Source organism: Neophocaena asiaeorientalis, unplaced genomic scaffold, assembly GCF_003031525.2.
Source record: "Neophocaena asiaeorientalis asiaeorientalis breed wild unplaced genomic scaffold, Neophocaena_asiaeorientalis_V1.1 scaffold473, whole genome shotgun sequence".
Lineage (NCBI taxonomy): Eukaryota > Metazoa > Chordata > Mammalia > Artiodactyla > Phocoenidae > Neophocaena > Neophocaena asiaeorientalis.
Window position 1 is genome coordinate 1,731,183 of NW_020174935.1, and position 26,525 is coordinate 1,757,707.

Here is a 26,525-nt window from a genome sequence, read left to right on the forward strand (position 1 = left end):
ATAATGAACCTTCATGTACCTATAACTCAGCTTTAAAAATTATCAGCTATGAACTCATGGTCAACCTTTTTTCATATAAACCTCCAACCACTTCCCTCCCTTTTCATATTACTTTAAGCACATCCTAGGCAACATATCATTTCATCCTAAATATTTCAGTAGGTATCTCTACAAGATGAAGACTCTTATTTTTAACATAACTGCATTACCATTATCACACGTAAAAAATTAGTAATTCCTTAATATCAACTATCTAGTAAGTGTTCAATTTTCAGTCTCATATGTCTTATTATCCGTGTGTGTTTGAATCAGGATCCAAAATAAGATCCACATATTGGGATTAAGTGACATGTCTTTTTTTTTTTTTTTTTTAATAGTCTGTGCCTACAAGGCACCTTCAGTTTATTAATTAATTAATTAATTTTTGCTGTGTTGGGTCTTCGTTTCTGCGCGAGGGCTTTCTCTAGTTGTGGCAAGCGGGGGCCACTCTTCATCGCAGTGCACGGGCCTCTCACTATCGCGGCCTTTCTTGTTGCGGAGCACAGGCTCCAGACGCGCAGGCTCAGTAGTTGTGGCTCATGGGCCCAGCCGCTCTGCGGCATGTGGGATCCTCCCAGACCAGGGCTCGAACCCGTGTCCCCTGCATCAGCAGGCAGATTCTCAACCACTGCGCCACCAGGGAAGCCCAAGTGACATGTCTTTTAAATCTCTTTTAATCTCTAGGTCTTGTCCCTGATTCCATCTCTTTTTTTTTTTTAATTCCTTATAGTTTATTTGTTGAAGAAACTGGTTGGTTTTTTTTTTAATATAAGGATTGTTTTTTAAAAAAAATAAACTTATTTACTTATTTTTGGCTGAGCTGGGTCTTCATAGCTGCGCGGTCTTTCTCTAGCTGCTGCGAGCGGGGGTTACTCTTCGCTGCAGTGAGAGGTCTTCTCATTGCAGTGGCTTCTCTTGTTGTGGAGCACGGGTCCTAGGTGCGCGGGCTTCAGTAGCTGTGGCATGTGGGCTCAGTAGTTGTAGCTCGCGGGCTCTAGAGCACAGGCTCAATAGTTGTGGCACACGGGCTTAGTTGCTCCGCGGCATGTGGGATCTTCCCAGACCAGGGCACAAACCTGTGTCCCCTGCATTGGCAGGTGGATTCTTAACCACTGAGCCATCAGGGAAGCCCGGTTGGTTTGTTCTGACTAAATATATTTGAAGGTAGAGCAGACAGGATTTGTTAATAGATTAGAGTTAGGGTGTGAGAGGGGAAAAGAGGTGCTAAGGATGACACTAAGGTTTCAGATCTGAGGATCAAAAAGAGCTCCGGATGAGGGAGATTTTAGGAGGAGCAGATCTGGGGCAAAGATCAGAAGTTTGGTTTCAGACCTGTGAAGTCTGAGCTGCCTAGCAGACATTCAAGTGGAGGCATATTTGACTATGAACTCTTTTTTTCTTGCAGTTTTTTGTGAGGTCAGTGTTTTGAGGAATACTTTGAAGAAATACTGCTTTTGTTCAAATTGATCTTGGCCACTGCTCTGACTTATGAAACAGTAACTCTGCCTACTAAGGTAGAGAAAAAAAACCACATTCTAGTCAACTTCCATTGGGAAGATGATGACTATGTCTCAGGAATCATAAGATAATAAATAAAAAGGGAAGTTAAAACTGCTGAGGCTGAAGAGCAAAACCAACACTGCATTATTTCTTCTAAAATATGCACTCTAACAACTGATTTTTAAGTAAAACCAAAAGTGAAATGGAATTTCCTTCATCAGTGGAGAAGAAAAGGGAAATGAAAAGTTAAACTAATTTTTTAAAATGGTTTATAGATTAATGTAGGCTGATTTAGAAACTACTTATATTTTGGGTCTGAATTTCTTGTAAGAAATTTAATCCTGTTTTTACAAGCAGTCTGGAATTTATTTGCTTCAGTTGCCTTTTGAGAAAAAAAAAAAACTTCTGCAAAATAAGAAGCTATTTCTGCTACTTATAGTCAAAATAACAACCTGGATAGAGGTAAAGAAATATGGTATTCCAAAGATTATGCTTAGTGGTTATAAAAAATATGAGATACATACTCAAATTCCTGGCTCCCAGTGGTGATACGGAAAACCATCTTTCTCTTCTCACTATACTCAAATGCGGTCAGGAATCCTGGTTCCTACAGAAAGACAAAAGAAAAAGTTCAAAAAGGGTATAAGATGATGGTTTTCATTTCAAATCCCACCAAAAGCTATACACTTGATTACCAGGGTCATCATTTAATATAAGCTACAGTTGATTTGTCTTTGAAGGCAGCACAAGATCATGCTTAAGAACATAGGCTCTTATCTTCAAATAGATAACCAACAAAGACCTACTGTATAACACAGGGAACTCTGCTCAATATTCTGTAATAACCTAAATGGGAAAAGAATTTGAAAAAGAATAGAAAAAAATAGATTAATTAAATTAAATTTTTTAAAAAGACTGCAATGATGGCATTTCTTAGGACACCTTTGGATTAATCGTGAAAACAACAACTCTCTGAGTAGCTGCCGGCAGCGTTTAGTACATATATAAACTATATGAGTTACTGTAAATATATGTTGACAGAATTATTCTTGCTCACTTCCAGGTGACCTCTAAAAATGGTTCACTATTCACTTGACCCAGAAAACCCCACGAAATCATGCAAATCAAGAGATTCAAATCTTCGTGTTCACTTTAAGAACACTCGTGAAACTGCCCAGGCCATTAAGGGTATGCATATCTGAAAAGCCACCAAGTATCTGAAGGATGTCACTTTAAAGAAGCAATGTGTGCCATTCCGACTTTACAATGGTGGAGCTGGTAGGTGTGCCCAGGCAAAACAGTGGGGCTGGGCTCAGGGTTGGTGGCCCAAAAAGAGTGCTGAATTTTTACTGCACATGCTCAAAAATGCAGAGAGTAATGCTGAACTTAAGGACTTAGATGTAGATTCTCTGGTCATTGAGCACATCCAGGTGAACAAAGCCCCCAAGATGTGGCGCAGGACTTACAGAGCTTATGGTCGGATCAACCCATACATGAGCTCTCCCTGCTATACTGAATGATCCTTAATGAAAAAGAACAGATTGTTCCTAAACCAGAAGAGGAGGTTACACAGAAGAAAAAGATATTCCAGAAAAAAAAAAAAGATAAAATAAAATTTTTTAAAAAAAGCAGTTATGGGGAAGGGATGGTGGTAATGGCTGCAACAACAATGTGAATGTATTTAATACCACTGAACTGTATACCTAAAAATGATTAAGATGGTAAATTTTATGTTATGTGTATTTTACCACAATAAAAAAAAGAAAAAATTAAAAAAAAAGAAAGAACACAGGCTCTTGAGTCACCCTACCAAGGTTCAAAATATGTCTCTAATACTTATTAGCTGTGTGATGTCAGGTAAACTACTTAATCTTGCTGTATTTTGGCTTCCTCTTTTGGGTCAAACGGGGATAATAGTGTCTCTTTCATAGGTGAGTTGTAAGGATTAAATGAGATATATTTATGGCATAAAGTAGAATGGTACTTTACTAAATGATTCAGTTGATTTCATTCAATAGCATCATCTCCCCCAGCTCTAGAAGTTGGAAGGAGCACAGGAATTTCAGTTTTCAATATTCATGATACAATATTTTTCACGTTAGATATACTACATATTGGTTGAATTAATGAGCTACAGCTGATGCAGTGTTATAACTAGTGAAAATAGGTCCTGATGTGGTCTAATGCATTCCCCTCTTTGTTGTTTTATACTATGACAGTGGTTCTCAAACTTCAGAGAACTTGAAGTGGGGGAAAAGCCCATGCCTAATCCTAATTCAATGAGCCTGGGCCTCTGTGTTCTTTACAAGCCACTCCAGATGATTCTGATATATACCACTGTACTGTGAAGTTAACTGTCTCTGTCTGTCTCTGTCTGTCTCTGTCTCTCCCTCTATGTCTCAATCGTTTTCTCTTTCTTTCAGAATAAATAGCTTTAGTTAAGAAAGGATAAGACTCTTGGTGCATTAGTATGTACATGAGAAGGAGAGAGGTTCTTTTCTTTGGTAATAGAATTATTTTCCAAAGAAAAGAAGACTAATGCCTAGGAGCTATAAAGTAGCAGTTTCCCAAACCCTGGGTGCTGCTCTAGGGCTTCATTAGATACCCTGGCAGTTATGGAACTGACTTGCAGGTATACTGCCCAAGAGTACTCAGAAGGTAAAGCAACTGAGCTGTGTTCAGAGCAGTTCACTTGGGTCCTCTCCAAGCTCAGGACCACATTGCATCACTCTCATGCCTCAACTGCCTCTGGGGAAGGAAACTGGATGGCTGTCAGTAAAGAGACTTTCTAGGACTTGGTGGGAATGAGAGCCTCACATACACATGTAGAAATGAAGAAGCCTGCTCTTCTGCAAAGAGGGAGACTTTGTCTTTCTGCATATTCTTATTTCCAGAGCTGGTGCTTCCAGTGGCCCCCAAAAGCTCTACACAAAACCTTGGGTCAAAGGCGTGTGTTTTTGCTTGGAGCCTCTCAGCTGCATAGGTCTCTTGTGTTCTGTGGGCCCAGCTAGAAGGTATAGGTTTCACTTAGCTTTAAGCTCAGGTGCCTCAGTGAGCACATTCTTGGTCATATCTATCTTAACTGCACACATGTAGACCCAGCCACTGCTGTCGTTTTCAAATGCAATGCTCTCTTATCAAATGCCTATAGCAGGCGAGAGCAACTTCTTTGTTGCTGAGCACTTCACAACAGCCATAGATACAATGTTTGAGGAGATAAGACAAAACTAAGGAGGAGGAAGATAAAAAATATGAAAAGGAGGGAATTCCCTGGCAGTCCAGTTGCTAGGACTTGGTGCTCTCACTGCCCGGGGGCCCAGGTTCAATCCCTGGGCCCGGAACTAGGATCCTGCAAGTCACGTGGTATGGCCAAAAAAAAAAAAAAAGAAAAGAAAAGGAGAAGGAAAGGCAGAGACATAGAAAGGGAAAAAACGTAATGTAAAGGGAGACAAAAAGAAAAGTTTTGGTAAAAAATAATTACCTTCATAGTTTTCCAGGTCTCTTAACCCCTGTCTCATTCTTTCAGAAATTAATTGCTTTGAAACCGACATGATGAAAAGTTAACATGGGGTGTATATCTTGTGATCTACAGGAACTCAGAGTTCTCACAATAGTTTCTAGTGTACATAATGAGAAAGCCTACAGAGACTCACAGGGCCCTTCTAAGCTAAAACAACAAAGAATGGATTTTGCTTACAATAAGCTTGTTGGCTGCCTCTTTAATCTTGTCCACTTTTGCTTCTGAGAGCCCTTTGACATTGCATAGCGCTCTTCTTGTTGTCATTTGTATCCCTTTGATGGTACAGATGCCTACTGACTTCAGTTTCTTAATGTCAGCCACATTCTGTAAGTAAAAGAATGGGTGCAGCAGATTGAGAAAATGCCAGCCTGAAAGGCTCCCATACTATGTCATGTGCTTTTGTGTCCATCTACTTCCATCATGATGCCAATTTTATACAAGCGGCCAGGTGGAACCCACCCACCATGTAGCCAAATGTTCTGGAAATATCTGAGTAGAACATACCCAGCATGATGCCAAATGTTCTGGCTGTGCCCTGATTTCCCAAGAATGTTAGTGAGACCATGGCAATGTAACAAGGAATTCAAAAGAGAAGTCTGTTGGTAGGAAAGCTAACAAATTTATCACACGTTCAACCCCCTCAGTTCAGCTCCTTCCTTCTACAGAACTTCATTACCAAAATGTTCTTTAAAATTTTTTAAAGATTTTTTTCTTTACCTTTGGAGAATGCAAATAACTACATAACCAAAAGACCAGGATTTTCTCTTGCTACAATTTTCTAAATTCAACTGAAAAAGATTAAATGTGAGGGCTTCAAAGGGTAATGTCAGAGAAGTTTCACTGCCAACTGATTGCTACTGAAATTCATCTAGCTAGTTACTTAAAGTCTTGATTTCTGTCAACGTCATTTAATCACATGACACAGAAGGTGAATTTTCTGTTGATGAAAACAGTAGATAGCTCTGAATGCCTCCAGCTGGACCAGTGGTTCTCAACTGGGGGCAATTTTGCCCCCTGGGGACACTTGACAATATCTGGAGAAATTTTTGGTTGTCACAACTAGAGAGTTGCTACTGGCATATAGTGAGTGGTTAGGAGTCAGGGATGCTGCTAAACACCCTAGAATGCACAGGACAGTCTCCCAAAACAAAGAATTACCCAGTCCCAAATGCCAATAAAGTCAAGACCAAGAAACTCTAAAATGGACAATTTCACACAGCATTGAAAAAATACTTACAATTCCATGTTTTTGTATCAGGTCAATGTCTTGAAACAAAGATTCCTAAAGGACATGGAACAGAAAAAAAGGAGGGTTGATTCTTCATATCCAACTGTTTCACATATTTTAAAGAGTTAATTCAGTATTATGAGTAACTCCAAAATGCCTCAAGTTCCACTTCTCTAGACAGACTGAGGTAGGATCAATAATGCTTTTTCAAACACATTGTTACATACTTAAAAGAAGTGCCAACACTGAAAGCAACGTGAAGCCCAACAGGCACCTGTGATCTTAGTTCCCCGACCAGGGATCGAACCCGGGTCCCCTGTAATGGACACACGGAGTCCTAACCACTGGACCACCAGAGAAGTCCCATGGCCTCTCCAAAATTTTAAGACCTTAATCCAAAAGAGTGGAACAGCACAATCTATTTTTAAATATGTTTTCTCAATCTTCTTCCCTACCAGACCATGCACTCCTTCCTCTGCTATTCGGTACCAGTAAGCATAGGTACCAGTATGGCCATACCACTCGTTAAATTATTAAAATACTTTCATGCCAGCTGCTAAGTAGCTAATCTTAGCACCCCTTGCCAAACAAGTTGTTACATATTTGTAATATTGCCTCTCTCCAGAACTATGTTTTATTTCTAATCTCAGTTTCTAAAAATAGTAGTTAACAGAGAAGGAACTTCATTTTTGTAGAATGACTGAGTGTCTACATATCTTTCAACATTCTAGCCATACTTCTTCATCTTGGAATCCTGGTTCTTCCAGCACAACTTGATCCTCCTTCATATTGAAAGGTGAACAGCAGAAAAATAATCAATTCTGGAAAAATAAGAAATATTAAGAAGTAGTCATAGATCATATAGTACAAAATCCTTTGCCCATAGACCTTCTTGATTTCATTTCAGATATCAAGGACCAGAAGGACAATTAGAAAAATATTTAGTTTGGAAAAACTGGGCTGGCCTATCTTCTTTCTCCAAGCCTGTGGCATTACGTCTTTTGTTGGTGTGTGTATGTGGGGATGGGGACTTAGTTTCTTTTCTCTTTCCTCAAAACTGGCCACTTTGTATCATCTTTCAGTTCCCTATAGCACAATTCATCATGACTAATAATATCTTTTTTGTTGCCTTGGAATGTTATTTAGAAGTAGAATATTAGAATTCCATATTGTTATTAAACTTTCATGTTGGTTAACAACACTCTAAGAACCTTGGCCTTAAGTCAATCTTCCTTGTATTCTCCCTGGCACCTAGAACTTAGTCTATCCTCCAAAAAAAGATATATATATATTTTCTCATATATGAGGGATGACTTCCTGCTTGGGAATTATGAATGGGCTGTCTTGTAACATATATATTTTTGTTTAATAAAACATTAGATGTATTTTGTTTATAGTATTCCCTAGTTTCATGATGTATTTTTTTTAAGATTTAAAATTATGGCAGATACCCAATATTTAAACATGATAAAATATTAGGGCCAATAAGCAGATAGAGAGTCTTTGATTTAACACTGTAGCAGTTGTTTTAAGATCTCAGGAAGCTACAAGGTCTGACTGTTTTCATTAGAAAACGTGGTCCAAGTAATCAGTTTTCTTGGTCTATTCCATCTCTTTGCTTAACACCGAATTCGGGTTGGGGCCCGGCCCGGAAGGGGAACAAACTGCTAAGGTAGAGGTATGGTCGCTACCACCTAGTACCTCTGAACAGCAAAGTATCCGAGGCAAACGAGGAGACAGTGGAGATGGAATCTTCTGGAGTACGGTCCCTCAGTCAGATAGCTAATCATATGTGTGATAACCCCAAATTCCACAGTGACTGTCCTTTCTTTTCTCCCTGATAAACAAAAAGATTGTTCTCCATCTATCTCAAATAGCAATTGACGGGGTGAACACTGAATCCAAGGTAGGGCTCCCGGACACCTCGGCTTAAGGCACCAGAAGCTGTCCCTCATCGTGGGGAGCGCGGTCCAGATCACCCTCACCGCCTCCCCCCACCACAGCCGTTTTCCTGACACCTGACTCCCTCATAAGAAGGCCGAGGAGGTCTCCTCAAGACTTAGGTCCGACTTGGTTTAAAATAAGGATGCTGGAGATCCCTCGAGAGCACTGAGATTCCCTCCGGGGGCTGGGTTGGGGACGGGACGCACGAAGCCACCAGCCCAGGGCCCAGCAACGACAATGACCAAAGAAAGGAAACCCTGAGTTTCCGCTCAGATTCTTCACCCGCCTTCCCTTTTTGCCACAAACTCCACTCGTACCCACAGTCTCCCGGGGGTTTTCAAGGTATGTGAATCCCTTCCGCCCCCCGCCCGGGCCTTCCAGTCCTCAGGGATTCTGCCTCAGAACCAGAACGCGGAGACGGGCGTCCTATCGCTGACAGAGAGGTTTGGCGCCAAAAGACTAGTTCGGGCGAGCGGCTGGAGTGGGCGGGACCCGGACGGAGGGGCGGGCCCACCGTGGGCGGAGCGAAGAGCGAGGGGCGGAACCCGGAGCGGGGCGGAGGACGAGGGGGCGGGGTGGCGGGAGGGCCGGGAGCAACTTGGAGCAGCAAAAGGAGCCTCTGAGGGTGGCGCGCTGGGGTGAGGCGGGGCGCTCAGGTGGAGGGAGTGTGCTGAGGAGAGGGGCTTTGGTCGGAGGGGAGGCTGGGGCGTCTCTAGAGCGGAGAGAGATGCTGAGGTCAGGGAGAGGACTGAGGTGGGGACACTGAGGAGACGCATCGAATTAGCGGGTACTGAGGTGGGCGCTGAGGTGAAGACAGGCAGCTGTGAGAATGAAGGCCCTTAGGTGGGGCGTGTTCTGACATGAAGAGAGGCCAGCGGAAAGGGGTCAGGAGGTGGAAGGCCATGAGGCGGGGGAGGGGTGCTGGGCGGAGGTGGCTGACGCGGTGACAGGTGACATGCAGAATGCTTATCTTAATCAGGATCCTCGGGTTAGGAGGTCGAATATGGGGGTCTTTCCCGCTGCTCAAGGCTTTTCTTTTCACTCCAAGTTTTTCATATCTGGCTTCACAGTCTGTACCTAATACCTCAGTCCGCGTTCCTACCTTCTCTCCTTTCTCTGTGGCTCTCTTACCATTTGCCACTCTAGTCTGTGAGTGAGGCACCCAAGGCCCATTCACGATGGAGCGTAATTTTTCTTCGTCTTAACTTGAAATTTGAAATAGACAACAGAAGCCAAACATATTTTGATCCAGCTTTTAAATAGAAATTTTAGGCCAGCCTTCATGCCAGCACAGCCATCTCTGGCAGCGTCATCCTCCTCCCCTTAAATGGAAACTGACTGTTGAGGAGAGTCATGAAACATTTGAAAGAGCATCTGTTGAGGTGGAGGCTGCGATGTATCTTGGAAGAATATCTGTGCAAACAGTTCTTTGGGTTCAAGACCTAGTACAGGGCGACCCTTTTTCTTCGGTGTCTGAACCTTTTTCTGCTGGAATAAATAGCAAAAAATTCCCACAAAAATTCCGTTTGTAGGACATTCCCCTTCCCCCCAGGTGGATTGTTTAAAGAACCAACAAATAGCTACCATAGTTCTTCAAACTCTGTTACTTTCCGGAAACACAGCCTGTCCGTGTTAAATGGAAATTAATGCCCATTTTTGACACGAACTGGATAGTGACGATAGGCTTTCTCTTTGGGCCTCACCTAAAACAATTATAGTAACTTCTGAGCAACTTGTTAGATGGAGACATCAACTGTACAGAAGAGCTGCAAAGAGCACAGCGAGATGATTTAGGGAGATATAACATATGTAGTTTGGTGTAGTGACAGCTGGGAGAGAGAAATGTTCATAATACTTGAAGGTTGTATGCAGTACACTTAAAGAAACTGAAGCGAGCTCGGTAATGACAAATTCGTGAAGTAAGTATAAAAATTTCGTTTGGATAGGATATTGATGGTAATATACAACTTTAAAATTAAAAAAAAAAAAAATCCAAAACCCTGGGGTAGTTCAAAAGTACACTTGAAGATCTTTCCACTTAAATCAGGACCCAAACCAAAAAAACACTAGTCTTTAATACCTTACAAAACTTCTGAATATGATGAAGGTGGCATTTCAAATCAGTGGGGAAATGAATTCAGTGAATGGTGTTGGAACAAACTAGGTAGTCATCTGGAAGAAAAATAAAATTGTAACCATACTTCATACCTTATACCAAAATAAATTCCAGATGGATCAAGAAATTAAATCTGAATAAAATAATAAAAGTACTAGAAGAAAACATGGGGAAATTTTTTACTATCTCAGAGTAAGAAAAGTCTTTTCAAGTATGACACAAAACTCAGAAGCCGTAAAAGACTTATAAGAATGACTGTATTAGAGAAAAATCCTGCATGGCAAAATGCTACTTTCCTATCCTAGATACAGAGCACGGCAAACAAAAGCTTTTGTGTCAATTAGTAACCAATTAGTAATTGTGTCAATTAGCTTTCCCAATTTCTCAAATCCTTCAGCGAGTCTACGAGGTCTCTACAAATTTTTTAAAAAGGTGTGTCATTTAATGATATTCTAAGAAATAAAAAACAGGCAGTGGAATTACAGGTGACCTGAATTTTAAACCATTACACTTTACTGCCCCTCTGTGGACAACCACTTATAATCAAATAGAGGCATATAACTCCACCATGTACAGTTAGGTAGCTCCAAACTGGTGCCTATGGATGCATAGTCTTGGTTTCAAGAGCTCAAATGTGAGAAATGCTTTAGTACAGAACTAAAGAATGAAGGGTCATTACAAAAACAGAATTTCATTGGGTATACCTCCCCTTAAGCACATTTATTTTTTAAAATGTGTATTGACCCTACTATTTGTCAGACACTGTACTAGGTGTTTGTTGCCAGGGATTCAACAACAAACAAGATACAAACCCTAGTGTGGGCTATAGATAAGTTTATAGGCAATTGCAGTAGCGTATATACATATACATATACATACATACATATCAGTCATTTGAGGCTTTTCTCATTTATTTAGATTTATTTCCAAATTTGAAAAACTTCTAACTTTGGCATGCAGCTACCCAGAGAGGCATGATCATGACCATTTATTTAACCAACGTTCATTAAACACTGTGGGACCCAGCTGTCTGCTGGATATGGAGAGAAAGACAGGTCTCTACTCTCAAGGAGGGATGAGTCTACTATAGGGAAGAGATACAGAAACAGATAATGACACACATGGTGAGATAAGAGGGATTGTACACACAGTTGGGAACCAAGTAGACCTCTCCCTGGGGGATCCTCACAGAGGTGGTGACCCTTAATTTGGGGCTGAAAGGATAAGTGAGGATTTGCCAGCTGGGCAGGGTGGGAAAGGCAGAGGGAACACAGAGGCTTATTTAGGGAGCCGCAAGTGGTTCTGCTGGAGTAAAAGGTACCAGGGAGAAAGGAACTCTCAGATGCCAAAGGTAACGTTTGTGGATAGCTAACACATCACTTAACTTCTTTCCACAGATGAACACATCTACTTCACACAAAGATACCATGAGGTAGGGACTATTATTATCTCTGTTTACAGATGATGGAACTGGGGCACCACAAGGTTAAGTAACTTGCCTAAGGTTCACAGTCTGGCTCCAGTGTTCAGGCTCTCAGCCTATTAATATGCTAGACCAGTATATGACAGATCTTGTACGTGCATATGTGATTTCATTTTCCATTTATAGAAGTATGATATAAGTACACATAGGCATGGCAACTATGCCAGACTTATAGTAAGTACAATTCAGCCATTTACAAGCTATGTGGTCTTGGGAAAATTTATTTAAACCTCTTTGTGCTTCAGTTTCCTCATGTGAAAACCAAGAATAGTATTGGCACTGAGTTGTGAGAATTAATGGGTTAAGTAAGATACATGAAGTATTTGGGCTGCTGTGTGGAAAATGGATTGGAGGGGGCAAGAGAGAGGGCAAGGAGAATACCTAGTAGAACACTGTAAAAGTCCAAGACAGGGGCAATGGTAGCTTCAATCAAGAAAGGCCTCAGTTTGAAAATAGAGAAAATTGTACATCATTTACAGGGCTATAAGAGAAGACAAAATAATCTGTAAAAATACGCTTTAAAGTACCTAGTCCCCAGTAATGCCTTTAATGTTTTTAAGTAAAATGTTATAATATCCCCATCACCCAACTTCAGCAATTTTCAACACATGGCCAGTCTTGTTTCACTTATACCTCCATCCACTTCCTCCCTTTCATATTATTTTGAAGCAAATTCTACATGTCATATAATTTCTTCTGTAAGCATTTCAGTATGTATCTCTAAAAGATAAGGACTCTTTTCAAAAACATAAACGTTAACACCATTATCACACCCCCAAAATAATTTTTATTATCAAATATCCAGGCAGCATTCAAAAACCCAATTGTCTCATAAATGCCATATATTTTTTAAAGCTCGGATCAACTGGGATCCAAAAAATGTCTGCATGTTGCAATTTATTTATTTATTTATTTTTTTGAGGTACGCAGGCCTCTCACTGTTGTGGCCTCTCCCATCGTGGAGCACAGGCTCCAGACGCGCAGGCTCAGCGGCCATGGCTCACGGGCCCAGCCACTCCGCGGCATGTGGGATCTTCCCGGACCGGGGCACGAACCCGTGTCCCCTGCATCGGCAGGCAGACTCTCAACCACTGCGCCACCAGGGAAGCCCCCTGTTGCAATTTATTGATGCTTTTTAGGCCTCTCTTAATCTATAGATTTCCCTCTTTTTTTCCTTTGCAACTTATTTGTTTAAAAAAAAAAAGATGGAGTCATTTGCTCTGGAGTTTTCCATAGCCTAGATTTTGCTGATTGCATCCCCTTGGTGTTAACATGCTTCTCTGTCCTTTGTATTTCCTATTATGATAGTTGCAGCTGGAGTCTAGATCAGACCCAGATTTGATTATTTGGTAAAGACTATTTCATAGGTGGTATTGTGGTGTACCATCAAGAGGCATTTAATGGCTTTTTATCTTTCGGGGATGTAAGCAGCAACCTAGATCCATTAATTCATTAGGGTTTGCAAAATGGTGATATTTTAATTAGGTGGAATATTTCTAGAAGAGAAACTTCCCCTCATCTCTTGTTTGCTTACCTGCTAATACAGTTCATATGGGAATGGCATGATAAACGCTGATTCGTTTTATTTGCTAGTTTTCAAAATAATGAATTGGTTCCCTAGTATACTTCAGTGGTGACCAGTTAATTTTTTTAAAGTAATGATATGAACGTATGGGTGAAAACACGTTTGACGTGCTTCAATCCATGGCTATTATTATTATTATGCTTAAACTGTCCCATCTTAAGCCAATGGGATTCTCTCTAATTTGGCTACTCAGTCTTTCTGACAGGTCTCTCATCTTTGGTAGCTTCCTTGCTGTCTAGTATGACAAGATGTTCCATGTTCATTTCATTATTTTCCTGCCCTAGATCTGGAACCAGACACTTCTTCAAGGATCCCTGTATCCCTTTTAGTGCAAACTGTATTTCAAAATCACAGTCCAGGTCATTGCTAGTTGGTCAGTCTTTATTTCTAGGGCATTTCAATAGACAGAGTTAATAGGTTTCTTTTGTTGTTTGTCTGTTTGGTGTTGTTTTAAAGCTTTAAGGAGGTATAAATGACATACAAGAAACTGAACATATTTAAATATTTAAAGCCTGTATATGATGTGTGAACCTGTGAACCCTTCACCACAATGAAGATAGTGAACAGAACCACCATGCCCCAAAGTTTTCTTGGGCCTCTTTGTATTCCCTTCCATCCTCTCCTCTCCTCCCCTCTTTAGCAACTATTTGTTTGTTTTTAAAGATAAAATATATTCTCAATTCATAATCAATTCAAAATCAGGACTATAGGATTTTAACTTCATTTCTTCTAGTTTAACATCTGAATTTCCTTACTTCCATGCTGAGAATACTGGTTCTCAGCCACAGTAGGAATGACAGAACTGGGGTATTACACAATTACTCATTTGCTTTATCCCACATCACAGTTAATGCTTCTTAAATGTTAGTTCCCTTTGACACTCTACCCTCTCTCCACCCCCCACTTATAAAGGGCAAAGAATTCTTCACCATAATTTTCCCTTCTAATACTCACAAAGAACAGAGACAGATCTTTTCATCTTGAACTTCCTGAGAGGCCTATGGTTATGAGTCCTCAGTAATTTCTGGAAGGGGTCTGAGCAGGGATGGTCTTGGACCCAAGCTGTACAAAGGAGTATCCTGAAAGACATGTCCTGGTTTCCATGCTCAGCATGTCCTGGTTTCAGGAGAAGAGTACACCTTTTAACAGCAATGGTAACAACAACAGCTGGTAGCAATTACCAAGTGAAACATGCTAAGCCAGGAACTTTGCATAAATTATCTCGTTTAACCATCACAACAGCACTACCTTCCTAGGCAGGCATTCCCTTTCTGCATTCAAGAAAACAAGTTCAGAAAAGTCAAGTCACAAAAGCTACTAGGCCTAAGGTCATATATCTACGATGAAGCAGAGCAGGGATTCAAAGCCCTGAATTTCCTGGGGCCAAAGCTTGAGCTCTTCCCTTTTACCCTTCTTTCATCCCTTTACCTGGGTAATGTTCTCCAAGAGGGTCACCTAGAATTACACTCAGGTTCAAGTGAAGATGTTTATCTGTGGGGGACATCATAGGTCCCAAGAATATACTTGATTGCTTCTTGGTTCAGGCAAACAGCGGTTTGCTTGATTTTTTCCCTCTTGGCTGGGTTGGGCAGACTGTTCTAACACAGAGCAGGTTACTCCCTTGTGCCCAAAGGCCCAAATGATAAAGGCCAAGCCCCTCAGCCAAACTGCAGGTCCTTCTACACACTGGCCCCTGTACCTCTGAGCCTCAGTGAAGACTCTCTGGACTTGGTTTTTCTTGGATTCCACACAAACCTCTAGCACAGCATTAAAGCATTTATTGGTTTACACATCCTCCCCCTCTTCCAGACTGTGTGCTCCTTAAGGTCAGGGACTATGTCTTTTTTTTTTTTTTTTTTGCAGTACGCGGGCCTCTCACTGTTGTGGCCTCTCCCGTTGCGGAGCACAGGCTCCGGACGCGCAGGCTCAGCGGCCATGGCTCACGGGCCCAGCCGCTCCGCGGCATGTGGGATCTTCCCGGACCGGGGCACGAACCCGTGTCCCCTGCATCGGCAGGCGGACTCTCAACCACTGTGCCACCAGGGAAGCCCAGGGACTATGTCTTTATTCATCTCTGTATCAACAGGACCTGGTATGTGCAAGCATGGTATAGGATAGATACCTAGTGAATGCTTCCTCAACCTCTCCAAGCCCCAGTGTCCTCCTAGGAGAAATGGAGGTAACAACACCCACCTTGGGAGAGAAGGGGATAGGAGGGTTAATCTGAGATAATGTTTGAAAAGGATTTAGAGTACTTAGCACGTAGTAAGTAGTCAATAAATGATGTCTCCTATGATTACTGTTATATAATACATATAATACATACTAATATATACTCCATAGTGTTGTTATTAATAAACAAGTGAATGAAAGAATTAGTAAGCAAATGCATGAATGAATGAGGTGACTTTATGTCAGTTTAAATCCTGACTTTGGTCCAGGGTAGGAGAGGACTTTAATATTCTTTGTCCCATGGATGACTACGAATGACTAAATGTATTACAGTATTATTTTTTATTTGTTTGTTTTGTTGTTTCTATTTTAGATTAAATCCAACAACATGTGCAGGCTTCATCCAAAAAGTCCTTCTGATTCTTGGATAAGGATTCATGCAGGTGAGCTGGAAGGTGAGAGGATAAGGAAGACTACTTTTTCTGCATTGGTTTTGACTTCTTGATGACCTTTCTGTGGATGAACCATAAAGATACAAACAGAAACAGATTAAAAAACCAGTGTGATCAAGAGAATGAAGAAAGGAATCCCCAGGATTATATAAACAGCCTGGAAATCAACCACTTAGAGTGAAGCAGATCAGAAGGCTGGGAAATGAAGGTGGAATTGATAGATTATGTAAAGTGTCTGAATGTACTGGGAGACTTATACAACCACGGGAAAATTTGGAGATAAACTGAGATGAGTACATAAAAAAAAAAAAGAAAGAAAGAAAACAGGTAGATTGAAAAAGAGACTTAGTTCCAGGGATAGCAAAAAGTTTTGCAAGAAATAAAAATAACCAATGTATACCCTGTAGCTCATGGCAGTGCTGTTGCTAGTATAATAATGCTGATTAATGATCCAACCAGAATCACAACAGAGACACATTGGGAGGATGGGAGAGCGGAAGTGTGTGCAAGTGAGAGAGAGCCCAGTCCTCACTTCTCCTGGTGTGAATTCAATAGATAATGCCTAACACTAAAAAATCAAGGAGCCAGAGCACCACGGTATTTAGACATATGGAGGAAAACAAATACCAAAACCATCAGTTACGAAAGTGGAAAGTGTTGCTGGGGAATGGGAAAGGGGGTCCGGAGGAGTGCAATTTTTTGTAACAAGCTTTGTAGAACTATTAATTAGTTAATTTAATAAGCCTTATATTATGCTTTCCATTAGTTAATTCAATCAGTTAATTTAATGTGCCTTATATACTACTTTGCATCACACACTGTTCTAAGTGCTTTCTTTACAATGTTAACCAATTTAATCCTCGTAACAACCTTACGCTATACGTAATATTATCATCCCCATTCTACAGATAAAAAACTGAGACGCAGAGCAGTGAAATGATTGATCAAGCTTACACAGCTAGTAGGTTGTGGAGCTAGGATTAAAACCCAGGTGGTCTGGCCCCAGAGTTGCCTCTCTATTTGATTCTTAAAGGATGAATATGTATTACTTTAATTAAAATAAAAACAAAAATTTAACAAGTGTTATTTTTAAGAGGCTTTATTCCTAACTTTGAGTATAGACAGACAAAGTTCTAAAATGTAATAAGTTATTTTTTTCTATAAGCAATTAACTGGAGCAGAATGCTAAACACACATTAGGTAATCATTAATTCCCTCATCAAGAATTTGCTGAATCCCGGGAATTCCCCCGTGGTCCGGTGCTTAGGACTCCGCACTCTCACTGCCAGAGGCCCAGGTTCAATGCCTGGTCGGGGAACTAAGATCCCGCAAGCTGCATGACATGGCCAAAAAAAAAGAATTTGCTGAATCCCTACTATGTGCCAGCCACAGGAACAGGTGCAGAAGAGTCAATGCTTAATGATAAAAGGCCCTTGGGAGACTTACAGTACAGAGAGGGAGACAGACAACTCCATGACTACAGTAGGACATATTTGGTGGAGTACAAAATAGGCAGTCACTAGGGCAGTCTGGGGAGATTTCCTGGAAGTGACAACATCTGAGTGGGCTTTAAGGGTCAGATAGGATCTAGCCAGATGAAAAAGTGGCCAAAGTATGTTCAAGGAAGAGGAAAGAGCAGTGAATACTTGTTAAAATGAACTGAATTGGTTGTTTCCTCTTCCATTCTAAATTCTAAAATGGATGTCAAAAATAAGAGTATTAAAAGCCCCTCTTAACCTGGAGATTCCATAGCCTAAACCAATGGGGTGCAAACCATGCTGCTATACTCCAATATCAGTGACTGTTTCTCTAATCAAAGGAAAAAATGAATTGATAAAACTTTCTTCATATTAAGTTTACCTCTTTTTTAATCTTTATTTATTTATTATTTATTTATTTTGGCTGCGCCGGGTCTTAGTTGTGGCATGCGAACTTATTACTTGCAGCATGCAAACTTATTAGTTGCAGCATGCAAACCCTTAGTTGCGGCATGCATGTGGGATCTAGTGCCCCGACCAGGGATCAAACCCCAGCCCCCTGCACTGGGAGCGTGGAGTCTTACGCACTGGACCACCAGGGAAGTCCCAAGTTTACCTCTTAAGCCTTGTTAGGCTGTAGCCCAGGCCCTGGAGTCTGACTACTGGTTTCAAATCCTGGCTCCACTGCTTACCAAATGTGAGCACCTGAGCCAGTCACTAACCTCTCTAAGCCTCAGTTTCCTCAGTTGTAAAATGAGGATAACAACATCCCATATCTCACAGAAGTGCTGTGAGAATTAAATAATACACGTATCATGCTTAGGAGAGAATAAGGACCTGGCAAACACAACTGTGTTGCGTACTCAAGGTGATAAAAACAAATGAGTAAGTAAAAGTTATAATTAAGAGAAAAGTTAGTTGTGATTTCTTAACATATTATGTGTTATGTTATTTTAAGATAACTTGGCAGCTATCTAAAGATTCATATTTTATCTTAGTCAATAGTCCTTTATTACCAAAATAATTTGGTAATATTTTTATAGGCTTCTGCAAAGAGCACCATGACTTCTAGTTGTCCTGTCCCCGAAAGACAGGAGAATCAAGGCTCTGAACTCAGGGAAATGCCGAGTATGTCAGCATCTGATCCTTTACTCTTCAGTGCAAGTGCACTTGAAGCTGGCTTCGTCCTCTATTCTAGCGCAGAAACTATGCGAAACACCTGCTGGATGCTTTCTCAAAAATGGGTCTGCCCCAAACCTCCCAGTCCAGAATGTTCCAATGTAGTTCCTTGCACTGCTTTGGGCTCAGCAAGTTTTCATGGTATGGAAGGTCTGAGAGTTTTGAGGAGAAGTGCTGAACCCTGATCTTCTGTGTGTGTGTCAGGGAAAGCTTCCTGGAGGAGTCGTTATTTGCACTGACTTTGAAGAAGCAGGAGGAGCTGGCTGGGGAAGGAGGCCAGGGGTAGGAGGGGAAATTTTCCTGCAGAGGAAGAAGCTTGTGCCAAGCATGGCCTGGAGGCTGGAAGAACTTGGCCTCTTAATGCAGCTGCAGGGGCTCAATGTGGCTTGAAAGGTGTTTGGGAGTGGTGGGTGAAGACAGAGGAGAGAGGGGAGGTGGGCAGGGCCACCTCATGAAGGCCTCGAGTCTAAGAGTTTGGATTTTATCCCTAGGATCCTTAGGGGTTGAGAAGAAACTGCAGGTTTTAAGCAAAGGAGTAGCCTGATGAGATATGGATTTTTGAAAGAGACCCATGGGGCCTTAACTCAAGTGAGTCTTAGTTGCCTCCTTTGAAAAACAAGAAAAATAGGGGGACTTTCCTATTTTTGGTTAAGAATCTGCCTTCCAATGCAGGGAACGTGGGTTCGACCCCTGGTCGGGGAACTAGGATCCCACATGCCATGGGGCAACTAAGCCCACGTGCCACAACTACTGACCCCGTGCACCACAACTACAGGGCCCACGCGCTCTGGAGCCCACCTGGACAACTAGAGAGCCCACGCGCCACAATGAAAGATCCCGTGTGCCACAACTAAGACCCCACACAGCCAAATATAAATAAATATTAAAAAAAAAACAAGAAAAATAAAATTTACCTCACAGGACTGTTCTGAGACTTCAATAAGATAACCGATGGAATACGCCTATCACAGGGCCAGGGAAATCTTCCCTTCAATTTCCCTTCCAGTGTTTGTAACAGGAAGAGCAGGTCTGCTCTTCCTCAGGCTCCTAAAAGTCTGGGGTCACCAGTCCTTAATGCTCTCTGAAAGAGGTGTCTAGGGGGACATTTTTGGACACAGGCTGTGACCCATCTGAATGTGAAACTATTAGACTTTGGAGGCTCTTCCCTATGAATAAGAACTTGTATATTTTCTGGAAGTTCGACATTTCAGTCCCGCATGATGGGTAAGCACAGGGTAAGGACTGCCCTAAGAGATGAGAACCCAGCTGGTCCAGGGCTTAGAAGACCAGGGAGTCTTTCTGGGCTGGGGCAGACCAGTGCTCTCAAGCATGCTCGAAGGCTTCCTGGATTAAGGAATGTAAGAAGCTTATGAGAACAATAATATATTGCCTATTAATTATTGACAAGTTCTATGCCAGACTCTTTATATGGGTTAGCTTATTTACATATTAACAAACTTCCACGTTTTTTATGGCCAAGGAAACAGGCCTGGAGAATTTAGGTAACTTAACTGAAAGTCACCGAGGGGGCAGGGCAGTCACAGAGGGGGCAGGGCAAACCCCAGATCTTTTTAGAGTCAAAGCTCCTTCTACTGCTTCATCTTCTCCTGTGGGGGAAACTAAAAGGTAACTCCCTTACCTGGTTAATTTTTACTTGGGGTTCATCCAGAGTAGTCATCCCCACCCATAGATGGATCCACAATGGATCCATTATAGGAGAAGATATTGGAACTTCTATTTATATATTTTTATCTCATTCTTTTTAATTTCTATTTTCTATATGTATTATATTATAGTATACATATTATATTAGCATAGAACTATATATATTATTACTGAATAATTAATATATTATTAGGGGCTGAGTTCTCATAAATGTTTTACTAAGAAAGATACAAGATCAAGAAAGCTTGGGGACTACTGATCAAGTGGTATAGTCAGGGTTTCACGTAGAGGTAAATGTTTGCCGGAGACTTTGCGAATCCCTCAAAGTACATACATACTCCCTTCATGGAGACCACCATCTGCCATCAGGACTTTAAAAATCCAAATATGGCCACGTGGTTCCCTGTTTAATATCATTCGTGGCTCCCCACGACTTAGAAAATAAAATCCCTTCATGATTTGTCCAGGAATCTTCTCCAGGCTCACCTCTCCTGGAGCCCCTCACACACTTTCTTGACCTCCTGCCACATTACTTCCTGCCTCTGAGCCTTTGCCTCTGCTGCTCCATCTACTGAGAATGCCAACCCCTTGCCTCATCCACCTCCTCCTGCCTTACAAACACCTTATCTTTTCCAGACTCAGGTCAAGGGACGCCACTTCTATAAAATGTGTCTGCATGGCTCCAAGGCCATTGCATTCTTTGTCTCCTTTGTCTAACAGCACTTCTGGAACTTATGGTATTTATTTGTTGATATATCTGCCTTCTCTATCAGACTGTGAGCCCCTTGAGAATAGGGACTGTGTCTTATCTACTGTTATTTACCCAGGGTCTGCTGCAGGGAACTTTTGAAACCTCTCCAAATCTGGGCTTGTTGCTGTATAAAATGCACTGGATAATCTCTACCTCATAGGACTGTTATGAAGGTTAAAATGAGGTCATGTTTGTATAGTGTTTACCTTAGTGCTTGGTACAGAGTGAACAGTTAGTTAATGGTAGCCATGATTATTATATTATAATTTAATATTGTTAGCATGACGAAAAGTAGTGACCTAAGCAAAAATCTCCCCACTCCTGCTTTTCACTCAGCCTAGGAAAAACTACAGTGGAATCCTTCCCCTATCCTGGGAATAGTTATTTCTATTTCTCAGTGTTTGGCCCCAATTTTCTTTTTCTCCTGTTGTTGTTCTACCTGGTAGTAGAAATATCAGAGGTTTTGTAGGGGCTTCCTAGTTCCAGGGAATAGAATTCATCAGGGCTTGATGGTGAGAAGGAAGAGTAGTTCAACTTCTGTTTCCATTCGCTTTCCCTCTCCTCTTTTTCCTTCCTGTGGGGGAAACAAAAAAGACATCAACAAAAATTGGCTCAAAAATTCAGTGCAATTTTTTCAAAGGTTTCAGTAGAATCTTGATAGGTATTGAAAGAAAAAGTTTACAAAACAGTCAGTAACATTGGCAATAGCAAATAACTGAAGCAGAGTGCTGAACACACTGCCACGACTCCCTCATTCATCTTCTAAGTATTGACTGAGGACCTGTTGGGTGCCAGGCCCTGCACTAGGCCCTGGGAAAAAAAGGTCATCTAGGGCAGTATTCCTGACCTTAAGGACAAACCTCAATCTAGGGAGATGGACAAGCAAATTTATAACTAGAGTAGGCTATGTTCTGTGGCATGTGATCAGGAAAGCACAAGACAATACCCTGAGAAGGCAAGTCGGGGAAGACTTCCTGGAGGTGATGCCTGAACTGGGTTTTAAGGGTTAGTGAGGGGTTAGCTAGATTAAGAAGTAGTCGAAAGGGTAGGGGAGGGACAGACTGGGAGTTTGGGGTTAGCAAATGCAAACTATTATATAAAATGAGTAAACAACAAGGTCCTACTGTATAGCACAGGGAATTACATTCAATATCCCAAGATAAACCATAATGGAAAAGAATATAAAAAAGAATGTATATTTATGTATAACTGAATCACTTTGCTGTACAACAAAAATTAACACAACATTGTAAATCAACTATACTTCAATTAAAAAAAAGAAGTAGTTGAAGGATAGTCAAGTCTGAGGGAATGACAATAATATTGGTGAATTAAAATAGTTGGCTTTTTGTATTTCTGAGAATCTAATATGGATATCAGAAAGACTGCTAATGAGTGACCATTGAACTTATAGTATTCCATGGCTCAAACAGGTGGGCCTCAAGCTAAACTCCTAGTATAAAAAAAATGTGATCTTTTTCTGGTTTGAAGGAAAATTTCGACTAGAAGGTTTAAGACTGAAAGTTTTCCTTGGCTAAATTTCTTAACTCATTAAGCTTTGGTTTCTTCATCTCTGAAATGGAGAGTATAACACCATCTATCTGTGATACAGATGGTTAGTTAACAACCCATCATCCACTTGCTCCTTTTACTTTAGCAATGGAGCCAGATTTAAAAAAAAAACCTGTCACACATTTCCCAGCCTCCTTTGAAACCAACATCACCATGTGACTAATATCTGGCCCTTGAAATAAACTGGTAATGTTATATGGTATTTCCAGGGAGGTTATTAAAAAGGGAGAGGGTAATAGGAATTGACTACGCATGGGCATGAGGGAACTTTCTGGGATGATAGAAAATTCTAAAGCTAGATTGTAGTAATTGTTGCAAATCTCTGTAAATTTACTAAAAATCATTGAATTTTGTACCCTTAAAGTGGGCAAATCTTACGGGAAATTGTACCTCATTAATATTATAAATATTAATTATAATATTTACAATTATATCATAATTATAAATATTAATAATTATTATTTTAATAAAATAACATTTTAAATGTTTTTAAAACAATATTTTATTAAAAAGAAAGAAATTGCTGTAGCCACATTCTAGCAATGAGACATAAGTGGAAATGTTGTTTGGGACTTCTGGAAGTGCTTGTTTTTTGTTTGTTTGTTTGTTTGTTTTGCGGTACGCAGGCCTCTCACTGTTGTGGCCTCTCCCATTGTGGAGCACAGGCTCCGGACGCGCAGGCTCAGCGGCCGTGGCTCACGGGCCCAGCCGCTCCGCGGCATGTGGGATCTTCCCAGACCGGGGCACGAACCCGCGTCCCCTGCATCGGCAGGCGGACTCTCACCCACTGCGCCACCAGGGAAGCCCTGGAAGTGCTCCTTAAAAGAGAATGTGGTTATAGATTAAAAGTAAATGAATGCAGAAAAATATACCATGCTAACACTGATCAAAAGAAAGCAAGAGTAGCTATGCTAATTTCAGACAGAGCAGACTCCAAAGCAAGAAAAGTTATCAGGGATAAAGAAGGGCATTGAAAAAAAAAAAAAAAAAAAAAAAGAAGGGCATTATATAATGATAAAGGGGTTAGTTCTCCAAAAAGACATAACAATTCTTAACGTGTATGATCCTAACAAAAGAGCATCAAACTACATAAGGCAAAAAATAATTGAATAACAAGGACAAATAGATGACTCCACTATCATAGTTAGAGACCTCAACACCCCTCTAATCAGAAATGGACAGATCCAGCAGGCAGAAAGTCAGCAATGACATAGTTGAACTCAACAATACCAACAATCAAAGGGATGTAATTGACATCTGTAGACTACATCACCCCCAAACAGCAGAATACACATTCTCCACAAGCTCACATGTAACATCCCCCAAGACAGAGCAAATTCTGGGCCAAAAAATATACCTTAACAAATTTAAAATAAGAGAAATCACATTATGCCTGCTCTCAGACCAAAATGGAATCAAACTAGAAAATCAGTAACAGAGATAGAGCTGGAAAATCCCAAAATACTTGGAGATTAAACAGCATACTACTAAATAACACATAGGTCAAAGAAGAAATTTCAAGAGAAATTTAAAAATATTTTGAACTAAATGAAAATGAGAATACGACTTATCAAAACTTGTGGGATTCTGGAAATGCTCCTTGAAAGAGAATGTGCTTGCTGAGTGTGCTGGCAGCAGTGCTTAGAGGGAAATTTATAGCATTATACGCATACATTAGAAAAGAAGAAAGACCTGAAATCAATCGTCTAAGGTTTCCACCTTAGGAAACCAGAAAAAGAACAAATTAAATTCAAAGTAAGCAAAAGAAAAGAAATAATAAAAATTAGAGCAGAAGTCAATGAAATGAAAACAGGAAATCAGTAGAGAAAATCAACAAAACCAAAATCTGGTTCTTTGAAAATATCAATAAAATTGATAAACCTCTAGCCTGGTTAAGTAAGAAAACAAGAGAGAGGACACAAATTACTAATACCAGAATCATGAACATTAAAAAGATAATAAAGCAGTACTATAAACAACTGGTCCATGAAATGGACCGGTTCCCTTTTTTTCCAGCTTCACTGTGCGGCTTGCAGGATCTTAGTTCCCCATCCAGGGATTGAACATGGGCCCCGGCACTGAAAGCACTGAGTCCTAAACACTGGACTGCCAGGGAATTCCTAGACTAATTCCTTGAAAGACACAATATGCCAATAGTCACACAAGAAGATATAGACCATATGAATAGAACTATATATATATTAAATAAATTGAATAACAAATTAATAACCTTCAGAAACAGAAAGTACCAGGCTCAGACGGATTCACTGGTGAATTCTATCAAACATTTAAGGAAGAAATTATACCAATTATCTACAATCTCTTTCAGAGGATAGAAGCAGAGGGAATACTTCTTAACTCATTCTACCAGTCAAGAACTACCCTAATACCAAAACCAGACAAAGATGTTACAGGAAAAGAAAACTATAGACCAATATCTCTCATGAACATAGATGCAAACATCCTCAACAAAATATAAGCCAGTCAATCCAACAATGTATAAAAATAATTATAGGGCTTCCCTGGTGGTGCAGTGGTTGAGAGTCCGCCTGCCGATGCAGGGGACACGGGTTCATGCCCCGGTCCGGGAAGATCCCACATGCCGTGGAGAGGCTGGGCCCGTGAGCCAAGGCCGCTGAGCCTGCGCGTCCAGAGCCTGTGCTCCGCAACGGGAGAGGCCACAACAGTGAGAGGCCCGCGTACTGCAAAAAAAAAAAAAAAAAAAGTCAATCGTGGGAATTCCCTGGCAGTCCATGCTTTCACTGTCGAAGGCCTGGGTTCAATCCCTGGTCGGGGAAATAAGATCCCAAAGCTGTGCGGTGCGGCACCCCAAAAAATAAAAATAAAATAAAAATTTAAAAAGTCAGTCTCTTTCCTATTGATATATATCAGCAATGAGCAAGTGGAATTTGAAATTAAAAATACAATACCATTTACATTAATACCCCCAAAATGAAACACTTAGGTATAAATCTAACAAAATATGTATAAGATCTGTATGAGGAAAATTACTAAAGCTCTGATGAAAGAAATCAATAAGAACTAAATAAGTGGAAAGATATTCCAAGTTCATGGATAGAAAGACAATATTATTAAGATGTCAGTTCTTCCCAACTCGATCTGTAGATTCAATGCAGTCCTAATCAAAATCCCATCAAGTTATTTTGTGGATATCGACAAACTGATTTGTAAAGTTTATATGGATAGGTAAAAGACCTAGCATAAACAACACAATATTGAAGGGGAAAAACAACACTGGTGAACTGACACTATCTGACTTTAAGAATTACTATAAAGCTACAGTAATTAAAACAGTACGATATCAGTGAAAGGACAGACAAAGAGATCAATGGAACAGAATAGAGAGCCCCAAAAGAGACCCATATAAGTATAATCAACTGATCTTTGACAAAGGGGCAAAGGCAATACAATGGAGCAAAGACAGTCTTTTCAACAAAAGGTGCTAAAACAACTGGACATACATGTGCAAAAAAAAAAAAAAGAATCTAGACAGAGACCTTACATTTTTCATAAAAATTAACTCAAAAATGGAGCATACACATTTTGAGCAAAACTCAAAAAAAAAAAAAAAAAGCAAAACTATAAAACTCCTAGAAGGTAACATAGGAGAAAATCTAAATGACCTTGGGGTTGGTGATGACCTTTTAGATATAACATCAAGGGCTTGATGCATGAAAGAAAAAATTGATAAACTGGACCTTATTAAAATTAAAAACTTCTGGTCTGCAAAAGATAATGTGAAGAGAATGAGAAGACAAGCCATGAACTGGAAGGAAATATTTGCAAGAGACACACTTGATAAAAGATTGTTTTCCAAAAT

At 40.6% G+C, this 26,525-nt stretch overlaps 2 protein-coding genes and 1 non-coding gene across 3 annotated transcripts in view; 1 reads left to right on the forward strand and 2 right to left on the reverse strand.

Annotated features, from left to right (window-relative positions):
• Positions 1–14,439, reverse strand: part of DMC1 (DNA meiotic recombinase 1) — a 45,320-nt gene extending 30,881 nt beyond the window's left edge. The window contains exons 1-5 of the mRNA XM_024761594.1: positions 14,370–14,439; positions 7,025–7,108; positions 6,297–6,341; positions 5,237–5,383; positions 2,064–2,146 (exon numbers count right to left, since the gene is read on the reverse strand). Coding sequence (XP_024617362.1) covers positions 2,064–2,146; positions 5,237–5,383; positions 6,297–6,341; positions 7,025–7,075 — 326 coding nt within the window. The 5' untranslated portion in view covers positions 7,076–7,108; positions 14,370–14,439. The remainder of the gene's footprint in view (positions 1–2,063; positions 2,147–5,236; positions 5,384–6,296; positions 6,342–7,024; positions 7,109–14,369) is intronic.
• LOC112410857 (small nucleolar RNA SNORD58) lies at positions 2,455–2,520 on the forward strand. The gene has a single exon (XR_003005509.1). It is a non-coding gene; the product is annotated as a small nucleolar RNA SNORD58 (small nucleolar RNA).
• Positions 14,440–16,060: 1,621 nt separating the features above from the next.
• FAM227A (family with sequence similarity 227 member A) overlaps positions 16,061–26,525 on the reverse strand; it is a 79,972-nt gene continuing 69,507 nt past the window's right edge. The window contains exons 17-18 of the mRNA XM_024761552.1: positions 21,552–21,686; positions 16,061–16,100 (exon numbers count right to left, since the gene is read on the reverse strand). Of these exons, the coding sequence (XP_024617320.1) occupies positions 16,061–16,100; positions 21,552–21,686 (175 nt within the window). The remainder of the gene's footprint in view (positions 16,101–21,551; positions 21,687–26,525) is intronic.